This window comes from Vombatus ursinus, unplaced genomic scaffold (genome assembly GCF_900497805.2).
Source record: "Vombatus ursinus unplaced genomic scaffold, bare-nosed wombat genome assembly UNPS02009205.1, whole genome shotgun sequence".
Classification (NCBI taxonomy): Eukaryota; Metazoa; Chordata; class Mammalia; order Diprotodontia; family Vombatidae; genus Vombatus; species Vombatus ursinus.
The window spans coordinates 19,249,440-19,264,735 of NW_020948983.1; the positions used below are offsets into that span (position 1 = coordinate 19,249,440).

The 15,296-nt window shown below is 40.4% G+C and overlaps 1 protein-coding gene across 2 annotated transcripts in view; it reads left to right on the plus strand.

Annotated features, from left to right (window-relative positions):
• Nucleotides 1–15,296, plus strand: part of FBXW4 (F-box and WD repeat domain containing 4) — a 112,610-nt gene that overhangs the window by 78,807 nt on the left and 18,507 nt on the right. For both annotated transcript variants that reach the window (XM_027851797.1, XM_027851798.1), the window contains exon 6: nt 14,349–14,414. In XM_027851797.1, the coding sequence (XP_027707598.1) occupies nt 14,349–14,414 (66 nt within the window). The remainder of the gene's footprint in view (nt 1–14,348; nt 14,415–15,296) is intronic.

Sequence of the window (15,296 nt, forward strand, 5' to 3'; positions counted from 1 at the left end):
ACTCCTTTGCCCTCTGGAATATCATATCCAAGCCCTCCAATCCTTTAATGTAGAAACTGCTAGATCTTTGTGTTGTCTTGACTGTGGCTACACAATATTTGAATTGTTTTCTGGCTGTTTGCAATATTTTTCTTCTTGACCTGGGAGCTCTAAAATTTGGCTGCAATATTCCTGGGAGTTTTCATTTGAGGATCTCTTTCAGGAGGTGACTAATAGAGTCTTTTTGATAACTTACCCTCTGGTTCTAGAATATCACAGCAGATTTCCTTGATAATTTCTTGAAAATTCATGTGTAGGCTCTTTTTTTGAATCATAGCTTTCATGTAGTCTAATGATTCTTAACTTATCTCTTCTTGATTTATTTTCCAGGTCAGTTGTTTTTCCAATGAGAAAGTTCACATTTTCTTTTATTTTTAAATTATTTTTATTTTTTTTATTGTTTCTTGATGTCTCATGGAGTTATTAGCTTCCACTTGCACAATTCTAGTCACAATTCTAATTTTTAAGTAATTGTTTTTCCTCAGTGAGCATTTGTACCTCTTTGGTACAGAACTTTGGCCAGTTCTGCTTTTTTTTTTTTCCCAGCCAAAGACAAGGTTTATTAGAACATCCATCATATTGGGCAGACTCTTAAGGAGTCTGAACATTAGTAAGCTCTTGGCTAGATTTTAAGAATCTGAGCAGTGGCTAGAGTATAAGGATTTGAGCATCTTAATGGAGACAAGATGGACCACCTTATATATAGAAAGCCTATGGGAGGGATCTAGGAGTGGCCAAGTAGTTTGGGGTGACGGGAGGAGAGGCCTAAGGAGATCTGGATGGGAGTGGCCAATAAGCTGGGGTGAACAGAACTCCTGGGACCTGGACCTCGTGGCCAAGGGAGAATGGAGCCTAGCTAGGATTAAGGGTGGGAAATGGCTGGGGGCCATACATAGGGAGGTTAAAACAAAGAAAGATCAGGCTAGATTAACAGAATTGGGATATTGGGTGTAGCCACAATGAAAGGCCAGTTGATGTGATTATAGCCTCAGGCAAAAACCAGAGATTTGGCCAAGTGGGAAAGTCCTTTTTGGGTTTTTCCTTTCTGGAATTTAGCTCCCATCCTCATCATTCCCCCCTCAAACAAATGGGACCCAAATTCTTTTGGGGTAAGGGGTGAAGGTCTCGGCTTCTGAAACTGCTTCCTGCTGGCAAGGGGCGTGGAGCTGTCCCTGCCTCAAGGGGGTCCCAAAGAGGAGGTTGACTGGAACCAGGGAATGATGGGGGGACATTGGCTGGTACCTGCTGTTTGCTACCAGTTGTAGGTGAATGGCCCATAGTCTGGAAGACACAAATCTGACAGAAAAAACTGCAAGGCCCAGATATAAAGCAGGGACTAGATTTAGGGCCCAACTTTGAGAGGATAAAACATCCTTAGCTCTGTTTGGATTCAGATAATTCAGTTTTCCAACCATGCAGTATCAAATCCACCTTATAGCCAGACTCAGGAATAGCTAGGTGGATAACATTCCCTTTCAAAGAAACGTAATGGGGAAATTGAGCCAGGAGGATCCCATCTTAGACTGAAGCTAAAATTGTCCTCCCAGCTTTTCCCAATGCTGACTTCCACCAGTATCACCTTCTCTGAGTAGCTTGTGGTATTTCTTTCAAGATGATGGATTATTGATTATTGATGGATTATGACCCATCAGACAACTCACAATAACATCCTCTGAGCTTTTACCTTAAACAGCAAGTTTTACTAATCACAGTTTAGGAAAAACTTTTTCAGGATTTATATCTCAAATTTAAATTTGTCCTGGTATAAAAAGCCAATCATGAGAGATCTCTATACACTTGCAAATTCTCAGCAAGCCATACATAACCCAAACAAACTTTTCAGCTAGTTTACACATTAAAACAATAACCAACAATAGTCAAATTATTTTAGTGGTAACCATATTATGAAAAGTTGCTTGACATAACTGATACAAAAAGTTCACCAATTTGAAACTTGAAACAAACCCATTACCAATCAGTTTTGTTAAATGCACTTCCAAATTACTTTACACAGAGAATCAACATCTCATCATTAACAGTTAAAACTACAAATTTAAAAGAGCTTGCTTACCCAAGTTTGGAGGCTAGCTTCATTACCTGGAGCAGGATGTGCTGAACCTGGGTGATGCTTCCAGGCAAAGGTTGCCCTACAGCCCAAGGCCATTGCCAGGGGGACCCACACTGTAGCTGCTGCCCCTCCCCCATCCTTCCTTTCCCAGGTGGGGGAGGGTGAAATCAAAAGTGCACAACACGTAGGTCCTGCCCGAAAGAATTTGACCCAAGCCTTCTTTCAGCCAAAGACAAGTTTTATTAGGACATCCATCATATTGGGCAGACTCTTAAGGAGTCTGAACATTAGTAAGCTATTGGCTAGATTTTAAGAATCTGAGTAGTGGCTAGATTACAAGAATCTGAGCCCAATTCTGCTTTTAAAGGAGTTTTTTTTTGTTGGTTTTTTTTTTGTTGTTGTTTTTTCTTGGTGAGGCAATTGGGGTTGAGTGACTTGTCCAGGGTCACACAGCTAGTAAGTATCAAGTGTCTGAGGCCAAATTTGAACTCTGGTCCTCCTGACTCCAGGGCCAGTGCTGTATCCACTGCGCCACCTAGCAGACCCAAGGAGTTCTTTTCTTCAGTGAATTTTTATACCTCCTTTTCCATTTGACCTAGTCTGCTTTTTAAGGAATTCTTTTCTTCAGTGAATGTTTGTACCTCTTTTACCAATAGGTCAATACTTTTTTTACAGTTTTTTTTTTGTTTTTGTTTTTAATGTTTTTTGTGTTTCTTTTACTAAACTGTTAATTTTCTTTTCATAATTTTCTTGCATCACTCTCATTTTTTTCCCCCAATTTTTCCTCTACTACTTATCTCTTTCTTTAACCCTCCCAGGAATTCTTGTTGGGTTTGGGTACAATCAGCATTTTTCTTTGAGGTTTTTTTGGTAGCTCTTTTCACATTGTTTTCTTCTTCTGAGTTTGTATTTTGATCTTCCCTGTCACCATAGTAACTTTCTATGGTCAGAGTTTTTTATTGTTTGCTTATTTTTCCAGCCTATTTTTTGACTTTTAACTTTATGTTAAAATTGGGCTGTGCTTGTAGGGTGGAGGGGGCACTGTCCCAATCTTCAGGTTTTTTGTTCACCTGTTTTCAGAGCTCATTCGGGGGATCTGTAAGTTTTCATTTCTTCCAAGGTAGTATGATCTGAGGATAGGTGTGTTTACTTCTCTCTGGGCCTGTGCTCTGGTCTGTGATCGACCACAAGCACTCTTTGCTGCCCTGGAAATATGACCAGAGTCCCTGCTCCCATGTAGCCACATATGGGCAATGCAGCAGAGTCTTACACTTCGTGCCATCAAAGGGACCCCTATAATCTCCTAACCGGTTGTCCGATCCCCTTACTATCTGTGGGCTGAGAGCTCTAGAAGCCATTGCTAACAATTCAGTAGCCCCAAGGCCTGCTGCTGGCTTGTGCTGGGCGTGGCCCATCACTGGATACCTGGTCCCTGGAGCCTCAATGTTGGCTTATGCTGGGGTGTGGAGCCTCAGTGCTGACTTGCTGGGGGCAGCCTGTGCTGGATTGCACTCCATTCCTCGCCCCAGTGTGACAGACATTCCCTGCAGCCTTTTAAAGGTATGTTGGGCTAGAAAATTGTTTCACCCCATCCTTTTGTGAGTTACGCCACTTCAGGATTTATTTTGAGGTGTTATTTGTTTGGAGGGGAATTTGGGAGAGCTCAGGCAAGTCCTTGCCTTTTCCCTGCCATCTTGGCACCACCTTTCAGAATAAAATTCTGACAGGTTAGGGATTTCCTATTTTTCTTTGATAACTTATTGCTAGACCCATATGTCTGTCATCCTTCAGTTCATCTAAATTAATTTTTAATCTCTGTGTTTAGTGTGCACCATCTTGAAGTAAGGTTTCATTGTGTTAAATAGAACTTCCGTAATCTGTCTTAAGCCTGCTCTGCTCAGATTCGTTTTTTTAATTCAATTTTATTTTGTTTTCAGATTTAAATTTTCTTTGCACCACCTTTTTCCTCTTCCCCCTGCCCCTTGAAGAATTGAGAAAGACCATTACCATTACAAACGTGTAGAGTCAAACAATATAAATCACCACATTGGTGATAATTTTTTTTTAAATGCCTCAGTCTGCCCTTTGAGACCATCACCTCTCTATCTGGAGCTGGGTAGCATATTTCATCATGAGTCTTCTGGAATTATGGTTGGTGTTGATCAGAGTTCATGAGTCTTTCGAAATTTGTCTTTACAGTATTGTTGTTATTGTTTGTGTTGTTCTCCTTGTTCTGCTTTCTTCACTTCGAATCAGTTCATAAAAACATTCCTACATTTCTTTGAAACCATCCCCTTCACCATTTCTTAGAACACAATAGTATTTCTTCCCATTCATATATCATAACTATTCAGGTATTCCCCAATTGATGGATACTCTCTTAGCTTTCAAATCTCACCCCAAAAAAGTTCTATTAAAGCTTCAAGGAGACCTCTAGTTTTAATATTTGAAATGATTCACGTCAACAGATTGATTCATGTTCACCCATCCATTTACTTCCTAATGTTATAGACTAAAGTCATGTCTGTTCCCAGCCTTTGCCTTTTGCCACTAAAACAGGCTTATAGTTGCGTCTGTGATCCCATGGCCATTAAAGTCTCGTTTGTTTGGTCCTTGACAGAGCGTCCAAGGTTTAGGCTTCTCAGCTGCATATTAAGGGGACTTTTGACTAAAATTCATAATATTTAGACCTGCAAGAGATCTTAGAGGTCATGTAATACTTCCTTATTTTATAGATGAAAAATAAGGCATGGAGTTGGGAAGTGACTTGCTCAAGGTCATACGCATAAGTGGCAGAGAAAATATTGGAACCTAGGTCCTCAGACTACAAGTCCAGTGCTCTTAAGACTCATCTTTTTCTTTTTTCTTTTTTCTTTTACCTCCCAAACATTTGTTTTTCTTCCCCTTTGGTATGATTGCTAGCCCCAGCTGGAACTGATAGAGGAACTCTGTTTTTCTCCCTGGTTCTTTCTCTGTCATCATCTCTTTCCCACTCTGCTGATCTCTCCCTCACAATGTTGTTACTGTTATAGCTGCTTCATCACCATCCCCCTCCTCTTGCACTGAGTTTGTGTGACCTTCGCACTACATTCATGCTTTGGGAATTACCTTCCATAATGATGTCAACTGTTGGGGTTAGCAGACACCAGCGGCAGCGATAAGACCTGACATGTTCTAATGATTCCCTCCTCCCCTTCCTCACTGGCCGTGCTGAGGAGGGCAGGGGTTTCATCGAGGTATTTGAGGAGGGGGCAGAGGGAAAGGGGGGGATGCCCACAGGTGCCTATGAGGACTTTGACCTTTGCTGCTATAATATCAGTGTTTCACAGGCAAGGCGGTTCAGGAGCCCACTTGCAGCCCATCAAAAATTGATTTAATTGCAATTTTTCCCCCAATTAGGAGCACTGGAGCTTGACTAATTGGAGTAATAGAGAGTAATAAGGCTCAGATAAAAAGCCTTCCTCGGCTGCCTTTGTATCTTGTGTCAGTGCCTGTCAGAGGTCAGAGAGCTTGCATATTCTATTAGGCAGAGTTACCTTCATTTGTACAAATTAGTTTACCCAACAGTAATTAAAATGCCAGTGTGGGTTGGAGAGAGCTGAATACACTTGATGGGCATGTTGGTGAATGATTTGACAGCTCTGGTGGCCTCCCTTGCCAAAGTTTGTCAGCATGGGCTTGAAGACTCCACAAGCCTGGGGTACTGCGCACTGCAGCCAACCAGGCCACAGTGGCAACTGCTGCCCTCTCGCAGTCGAAGCTTCCACATCCTCATTAGTTCTAGGAAAGTCTACCACTTTTACTTTCTTGGATTGCTACTTACTGCCTCATCTCATGTTCCCTCTCACCTTCTCTTTCTCTCCATTCTCCTCTTTATATTTTTAATTTTAACAAATACTTTATTAAGTGTCCACCACAAGCAAAGCACTTGTGCTAGGGGTCGAGAACACAAAAATGAATTAAGGCATGCCCTCCATGAGCTTACCATTTAATGAGGGAGCTTACATATACAGATAGATATGTGTGTGTATGTATATATGTATATACATATATATGTAAAATATTTAATACAAATTAGAATCCAAATTGCTGTGAAAAATTTGGAGCTTGAAAAAGACTTAATAGCTGACATTTATATAGCACTTGAAGGTTTGTAAAGCACTTTACATACAGGATCTCCTTGACCCTCACACTAGCCATTTTGGCATTTTTATAAAGAAACTGAGGTTGGGGGGAGGAGTAAAGTGATTTGCCCAGGGTCACAAAGCTAGTAAGTTTCATAGGTTAAACCATCTAGGTCTTTCCTGCCCCCCAATCCAGTGTTTTTTCCGGTATGCCATGCTGCCTCTCACTTTCAGTTGGGGGAACATGCTTCCTTTCCTTCTTTTCCTACCATCTTTTCTGTCTCTTTCACCCCCCCCATTATTCTCTCTTCTTTCATTCCCCATCATCTATCCACTCTCTTTCCTCACAAATTCTACTCTTTGTTTCCCCCACTATCATCAATTTTCTCTATCTTCCTTTTTTTTTTACCATCCCCATTTCTTTGCCTTCCCATTGTCCTCCTCTCCCTGTTTTTCTTTGCTGCCTCCGCTAGCTCCCATCAACCTACCATTCTTTTTCTATCTCCACCATCCTCCTTCCCTTCCTCCCTCCTATCTTACCAACATCTAACAAGAAATACAGTATATACTATTGTCAGTTGCAATCACAATATTCTATTTATTTAACTTTTATGGAGAAGGCTAGCTATTTATTGGGAAATGATTATTATTTTCAAAAACAAAATGTACCAATTTTAGAACCCAGCATGATGTAGTAGAAAGAGTACTAGATTTGGGGTCAGAAGATGTATTTGAGTCCAAATTTTATCATTTAGTAGCTGTATAACTTTAGGTAAGGTACTTTCTCTGAGCCTTAGCTTCCTGATCTGTAAAATGTGAATGACAGTACTTGCTGCCTATTTCACTGAATTGTAGTGGTGACCAAATGAAATAATGCATATAAAGTGCTTTATAAATTGTAAAAAACCATTATAGAAATGTAAACTGTTGTTGTTATCTACCTCTTCCCCACCATTCTCAGATTTTTGTGTCTCTCTTTTTCTCAGACCCTGTTTGGGCTTGAGATGGCTATAGTGTACTCCCTTCATGTCCTATTCCCCCTAGCCTATCTCTTTTTCGGTCATTTCAGCATCATTCAGATGTTGAGTCTTTAAAACTTCTTATGTTTTTCTTTAGAGATAGAGGTGCCTTCAGCCCTTGATACTTGGCTTTCTGGCCAGGGAGCTGGCTTTGAACTCTTGCAGACACTTATGCTAGAACTATCTAGCTCCTGGCCAGTCTGCAGTTTAGAAGAGAATGTGTGCTTTCCCCATCTTAAGACACACTGGTTGCATTGGGGCTCCTGAGTTGTATGAGTCTTCTACTTTCTTTTCACTGAGGAAGTGCTTTTGTTCTGTAGCTTTAGATACTAAATCGGATACATAGCTTTTAAGAGAAGCAGTAGAAATGTTAATATGTGTTTGCTCTCTTAATCAATCAACAAGTATTTATTGAGTAGTGCTGATAAGCTTAGGGTTCTGCTCAGCTCTGAACTGAAAGGGGAGAATAGAATGGGCACATAAAAGATGTGACCCATGGCTTTGATTAAATGAAATAATTGTATGAAGGCTTCTTGTAAATTATAAAGCATTATGCAAATTATTATTATTGTTATTATTATTTTTGGCTAGGCAATGGGGTTAAGTGACTTGCCCAGGGTCACACAGCTAGTAAGTGTCAAATATCTAAAGTCATATTTGAACTCAGGTCCTCCTGACTCCAGGGCCGGTGTTCAATCCATTGCACCACCTAGCTACCCCTATACAAATTATTTTAAAGTACCTTAGCACCTAGCACAGTGCCTGGTACATAGTAGGTGATTAATAAATATTCATTGGTTTTATGGTTGGGAAGATAAAACTGACATATGAAACAGAATGATATAAGATAAATACTAAGTGCTAAAATGGTAAAGAGGCAGTACAGCAGGAGTTCAGAGAAAGGAAGATTGGAATGGTCAGGAAAGGTTTCACTCACTGATTCCTGATCCATTCCGTGTCCTTTCCTGATTAATAAAACTCAGCTTTTAATAACTGCAAGTAGGAAGTACTAGAACTTTTCCAAAACACTTTCTAAATAAGTAGACTGATATGCTTTCAAAAGGGCTGGCTTTTTAAACACAAATGCAGATTCATTCTGAGTTTGAGAATCTACCTTCATTTTCTGACCTGAATTAATGCTCTTCCTTCTTGAATGAGAAAATTTCTCATTCACATACTTCTTATACCTGCAGCATAGACTCCTGCCACAACTGACCACATGTGGAGGTTTATGTTCATTTCTGGCTACTATGTTTTAGGAGAGACACTGACAAACTGATCTGTGACTAGAGGACAGTGGGGGAGGTGACTCGAAACCATTTCACATGAATAAATAGAAAGAACTCAGATCACTTAAGGAAGAAGCCTTGCATAGGGTTGTTGGAGTAGTATTGGAAGAGATGATTGAAGGCTTTAAATGTTTGAAGAGTTGCCATGTGGGATAGAGAGCTGGACTCCAGAGGAATGAATGAGGACCAGTGAATGGAAATGACAAGCAAATAGATTCAGGTACATATGAAGGAGAACTTTCTAACAATTAGAACTTTCCAAAAATGGAATTGACTGCCTCAGACGGGCAGAGTATAGATGATAATATATTAGGGAAAGTCTTCCTGCTTCAGGTACTAATTGGTCTGTGAGGGTCCTTCTATCTCTGAGGTCCATGTCTCTATAACTGATATGGATTCTCAATCAGTTTTTCTAGTTTCTCTTAAAAAGGTTCTTTCCAGACTATTAAACATTATTATGGTGTGCCAGTCCAACCAGATCTATTTAAACAAACTTTTAATTAAAAAAAAATTTTTTTTTCTTTGATGAGGCAACTGGATTAAGTGACTTGCCCAGGGTCACACAGCTAGTAAGTGTCAAGTGTTTGGTCTAAGACTGGATTTGAAGTCAGGTCCTCCTGACTCCAGGGCTGGTGCTCTATCTACTGTACCACCTAGCTGCCCCTAAACAAGCTTTTAATGCCCTGCCCTCCAAATGCAAAATGGATAAAGGAACAGACATAAGAGATTAGCATTTCTTAAGGATTTTTGATTCTTTCGAGATTGTCGCATTCCATAGTTTGCAGCTATATAGCATTATCAGAAGGATATTGTTGTTAAAAGATGGGGTTTTGTTCCAGAGAAAAGCCTAGGATCATTAAAAGTGCCTGTATAAATCAGTCACTACATAGAGACCAAGAGAGCCTAGAAACCATGTCAGTTAGGGAAGGCCCACCCTCTTTGCTAAGTGGGCAGCCGTCATAGTCTAGGGCAATGCTGGGTTAGAGTATAAACTTGTTTGTGAAAATCTTACAAAAGAGGGTAGTAGAAGATGATGAATGGCATCATGTCATGAAACAGCAGGAAGTGGTGGAGAGAAAGACAAAGTGATAGAAGTCTTTGCATGAGATCCAGTTACATAAGCCACATCAGCCTGAGAACACATATGGATCAAACTGGAGTACAAGTAATGGACAAACAACAATAGAAAAGATCTGTCAAAATTTTTATAATGAACTCTTTTCTTTGTTAGTGACATTTAGATTCTAACATCATTTTCCTTAGGTGCAACATCAGAAAGTTAAAAAATGACCCTAAAGGAAACAAAGAGCAGCTGGATCACACCTAATACATCCAGAGGAGAAGGTTTATACCAGATAAAACAGTTTTGAGGGCCCCAAAGGATTGATTTTCAAATTAATTGAAAGATGCAAGAATGCCAAATTCTTGGAAAAAAATCATGAATGATACTACTACTATTGTTTGTTGATTAAAAAAAAAAACCCAAACATTTGGAATGAATATGGAACATGGCATATGATGTCAGATTTTTTTTTAATATGTTGATTGCTTTTGCTAATTTTTTTCTCTTCATCTTTATTTAAAAAAAAATTTTTTTTATAAGAAGTGGCTCCATGGGAGGGAGAGGAGAGGACTATGAGGGGAAAATATAGGCAATGTGAAACAAAAGACACGAATAAAAGTTTTCATAAAAAAAACTTTGGTAGATGTTGCATATAATAAGCACTTCCTATGTGCCAGAAACTGTTCTGAGTGTTGACATGCAAAAAAAAGTGAAAAAGGAAGATAGTCCTTGCCCTCAAAGAATTGACTTTTTAGTGGGTGCAAACCAAAAAGAGAAAGGAAAAGTAGAGGTGACTAGAATAGAATCTATTTGCCCATGGAGTGACAAGGTGGTCTGAGTCATTGTCTGGCCTGAGTTTGAAAAGGATATGATGGCTGTAGTGGGTATTTTCTCAAATGGAGGTTCAGGGAAGAGCTCACCAATGGGGGAGAGGCTATAGGGATGGAGACATTGCCAGCCCCTGGAAGTGATTCTGGGGACTACCTTAAAAATTCTCCTTCAAGGAGGTATCTATCATGCTTTTGTCAAAATCGTGATTCCTTGGAAGCTTAATAGCAGACATAAGTTTGAAGACAAAAAGTGTTTGCTACTGTAAAGATGGAAGGCAGTATGGTACAATAGAAAGAGTACTGAATGCAGAATGCTAAACATGGAGCCCCCAGGCCCAAGTTCAAATGTGGGCTTTACCACTTACTACCTTTGTGATCTTGGGCAAGTCACTTACCTCTCTGGGCCTTAATTGCTTCATCTGAAAAAAGGGGATTGTATTGGATGACTTTTAAAGGCCCTTCCAGGTCTAGATTTTTGATTCTGTGATCCTATATCCAACACAGAGGCAGAATGGAAAAGGGACTCCCTATAGGTGAACACTATTTGATGTAGAAGACATTGTGCTTATTCCATCATGCCCTATTAAGCTTCCTAAATAAGCTCTATGATTACTCCAAAGAGTTTGGCCAAACCATTCACACAGGAAAACCAGATAAATAAATGGATAGAGAATACATCTTGTTCAGGTATTCTGTAACATGTGCTTGGATAGATAGTTCAGTCACAGAGCTAATCTAGTGTAATAGTACAGATAGTCAAGAAACTGGGCCCAGGATGTAATTGGAAGAAGAAAGTATGCTGGATTGCATTGTGGAATTGGCTCAGTGCTTTTGATGAGCCCAGACTACTCCTTGAAATGAAAAGTCATCTTTTTAATACCAGTGTTCTTTTGGCAGTGGAATCATGGAATACTATTGTCTTCAAAGAATGAATGCTATGGGTCACCTAAAGAGCAACGTAGAGACATATTGTGGGTGTAAATAGGTTATTCATATTACCCATCAAAAATTGCATAGAAGAAGTAATGTAAAAGATATCAACAAAGAAGTTATGTGAACAGAAAATGTGAGTGAGGTGGATAGAGGGACAGTGCGCATGCTTTGTAGAGATTTAGAAAGCCCCTAGCTCATTGGGTGGACTCCCATGGAGGTTTCATGGGAAAATATTGGCAAGAATTGGACAGGATGGGAAGACTTGAATGAGTTGTAATCTGTACCATTGGAAATAATAACCACAATTGGAACTGTAACTGGGATGGGGCCAATCAAGGCTTTGTTCCAGGGCACTGACATTTCCAAGTTTCTTATAGCAGTTATATACTTTGAGTAAGACACAAGGAGAAGGGTGAACGGGAAGGGAATAAGCATTTATATAGTGCCTACTATGTGCCAGATACTGTAACACCTGCTTTTTACAAAATATAATTTCATTTGAAAATTCAAAAATTTACTGCCTAGTTAGCAAGAATAATTAATTTAAAAAGGAAATTACAAGAAGGTAGTACTTTCTTCCCTTACCCTATACTCTGGCTGGCTTCTACATCAGATAAATTTTTGCCTCTATACTATCCCCAACCCTCATTCCTTGCTCCATTGCCTTGTGTTATACTGGGGTCTCTCTCTACAGAAGCTGGTGTCTCCTTCTAGCCTCCCCTTCCCCTCCAGGACTCTTGTGTATTCATGGCCAAGTTCCTTCTGTAAGATTTACTCCCTCTGTTCTCTCCACCCTAATCAGCTGAATTTGTCTTTGAAGTTCACTTAAGGGTACCCTGTGTGCTGTTTGTCCTGCGGCCAGAATTGCTAGTTCTAACTCTCCCCATATTGATAAGATCACAGATTCACTGAATATTGAAATAACTAAGTCGCTTGTGAGTACCACTGCAGATATTTGTAAAAAGCACGGAGGGCAAAGGGGCTGCTTCGGAAAGAAATTGGATTTGGAAAGACTCCTAGTTTTGCATAATGCCTCAGTGATAGAACAAACTGAGTCTTGGAGCACTTTCCTATTCCCAGGGCTAGAGTAGGGTAGACAAGATGGGGAAGGGAAAAGGAGACTAGAGAGATGGTCTTTAAATCCCTTCCACAAGCCTACTGGGAGGTCAGGATTGCTGGAGTGGCAGGGATTAAAGTTTCAGGTTCCTCCCATCTCCCTCCCTATTGACTTACCTTGTCACTAATTTAGACCTGTAGCCAGTCAGAGGTCTGTTACAGGCCTTCTTAAGAAATGCCTGATTCTCTGATGGCTTTCTCCCCACCCCCTCAAAGTTCTGAAGAGCCCAATTGCTTGCTTGAATGATTTCCAAGCAGCTATTATGTTTCCAACCCCAGGTAATTGGCTTTACCAGTTATTAATGGATTACACTAGAGTGAAAAATGTCAGGACAGGAGGGTGGGAGGGGGCATGACACCTCCTTGGCTTTGTAGTTTGGGGCTTCATCTTTCAGAGAGTGCTCCCCAGATTGAAGGTGCTTCCTAGATTGGGGGTCAACGATGGCATGACTGGAGTGACTGTATTTGGTCTCACTCTACGGCAGCTCCAGTGAGTTTATCTTGAAATGCACTTTCATCTCTTGAGGTCAGAGGAAAGGCAGGGGGAATGGGAACATATCACATAGCCTGAAGAATTAGCTTCAGGTAGGAAAACAGATGGGATAAGAATGACTCAGAAAGAACTTTTATTGGTCAGATTCTAGAAAACAGAACTGTACTACTCTGCAATTTTGATTATAAATCAGTGGCTTGCCCATGCTCCATCCCATCACTTCCTTCCCTACCCCCAGAGCTATTGCTTTCTACAAGATGGTTCTCCTTAGCATTTTATCTCCCCCATCAAGCCAGTGGGATCAGAGAGCAGCAGGTGCTGGGGCTGGGTACTGTTGGACTGCTGCTGCCCCCACATTGTTAACAGGGTATCATTATCATTGTTTGTTCTTTGCCAAGCACCAGCCAGGACCTGGAGAGCTGGTGTCCAGGCCTCTCTCTGCTTCACTCCCTAATGCTGGACATGTAGGGACACAGCCCTCAGGAACTCAGGACTCTGCTGTTCTCAACCTTTTTGCTTACTATTTAATTTTGCAGGTCTGGTACTCTGGCCACCCCCATTTCCCTGCCCTGTGGTCATGTAACCAAGCAGCAGCCAGGCCCAGGGACACTTGCACAAAAGAACATTGCCACAGCTGTAATTTCTAATTCCAGGGCTGCCTCAAGCCAGGTTCACTACATTGGGCCTCATCTTCCTTATTTATACCACTAGGCCAGTGAAACTGGCACATGGATTTAGAACATGGAAACAGACACATAGACACAGAAAATTTAGAAACAACCATATACATACACCTTTTCATTGTCACTAGTTTTAGTTTTTCCAACTTACTACATTTCCCCTGTTTTCTTATTGTATTCCCAAGCTCACAAGCACTCCTTCACCCTGAAAACATGAATGTCCCCCCTTAAAAATGAAGTTGGTATAGAAGAAAGTTATCACCTAGTGTAATTAGGATGGGAAGGAGGGCATTTCATTTAGCATGGCATAGGAAACTGAAAGACCCTGAATAAATTCACATTCTCCCAAGTGGACAGACTGGATTTCAGTTAGAAACTATCTTGTTACGTATATGCTGCAGTGTTGTCTGATTGGGAATCTAGTATGTGCAAACCATCAAGCTTACAAGTAACCTTGATTGGGGAATTTTATAATGGACATAACTTCCATTTTTGGGCTCTGTGCTTCTGAAAAACTGTCCTTTCCCATAAACCTCCCCCCAGCCTCTCTCTTTACTCTTTCACTGCTCTTCCAATTCTAGCTTGACCCCAAGATCCCTTGGAGAATAAGGAAGACATTTCAGATTGTGTTGCCATTTTTTTGCCACAAGTTCCAACAAGCTGGGCCTGACTGTGTTCTCACTTTGTTTGGCAGCTCCTTTGTGACAGGGACGGCTTGTTGTGGACATGTCTTACCCCTAAGAATCTGGGACCTCACTAGGTAAGAGAATTTTCTGAGTTGCATGCCTTCTTCTCCAGCAGGATTTGGGGGATGGGAGGCAAAGAAGGTGGAAAAAAAAACTGGGCTCTCTCTGATTCTACCTTTACTCCAGGTGAGATGGTCCAGGGACAACCTCACGCCTGGGAGACCTGATGTCCTCAGCCTTTGCCACGTGGTTAGGAGGATGTTGAAATAATTTATAATATGTAAATAATTTGGCTTACAATTTATTGTTATAATAACAGCTTGGATTTATAGAGCTTTTTTCTCCTGAGAACCTCCTAGCACTGTGCACACATGATCCCATTTATCCTCACAGATTTTTTTTTAAGTAAGAAGAAACTTGTGCTGCCTTCAAACAAATGAAAAAAATTATAAAGAATATTTAAAATATGTACAAGGACCATTCTTAATGGTAATATGTTTCCATCTGATTAATATTTTGTTAGTCTTTTTTAAACACCACATTTTATTGTACTGGTGAAAGCATTTTTCTAGTTTATCCTCTTCCTCAATTTCTCTGGCCCTTGTTTGTTTCCTCTACTTTTCCTTTGATAGAATTATGGAATATCAGAGCTGGGGACCTTTGAGATAATCTAGGCAAAATCTGACAATTTACAGATGAGAAACTGAAACTTGGAGGTGTCAAGGATCTGTCCCAGTATCATGGGACTAATAAATGGTGTAGCCAGGATTTTAAACCAAGTTCTTCTGTTTGGCCACAAGTTCAGCATCCTCTTTTTTTTTTTTAGATGTTTTAATTATTGCCCTTGTCTTTTTTTATATCACTGTCCTCACCATTAAAATGGTTGCTTTCTCCTTAGTAATAAATAAGTTAGGTCAAGCAAAATAAATCATTTCACAGGCCGTTGTCCATCTGAA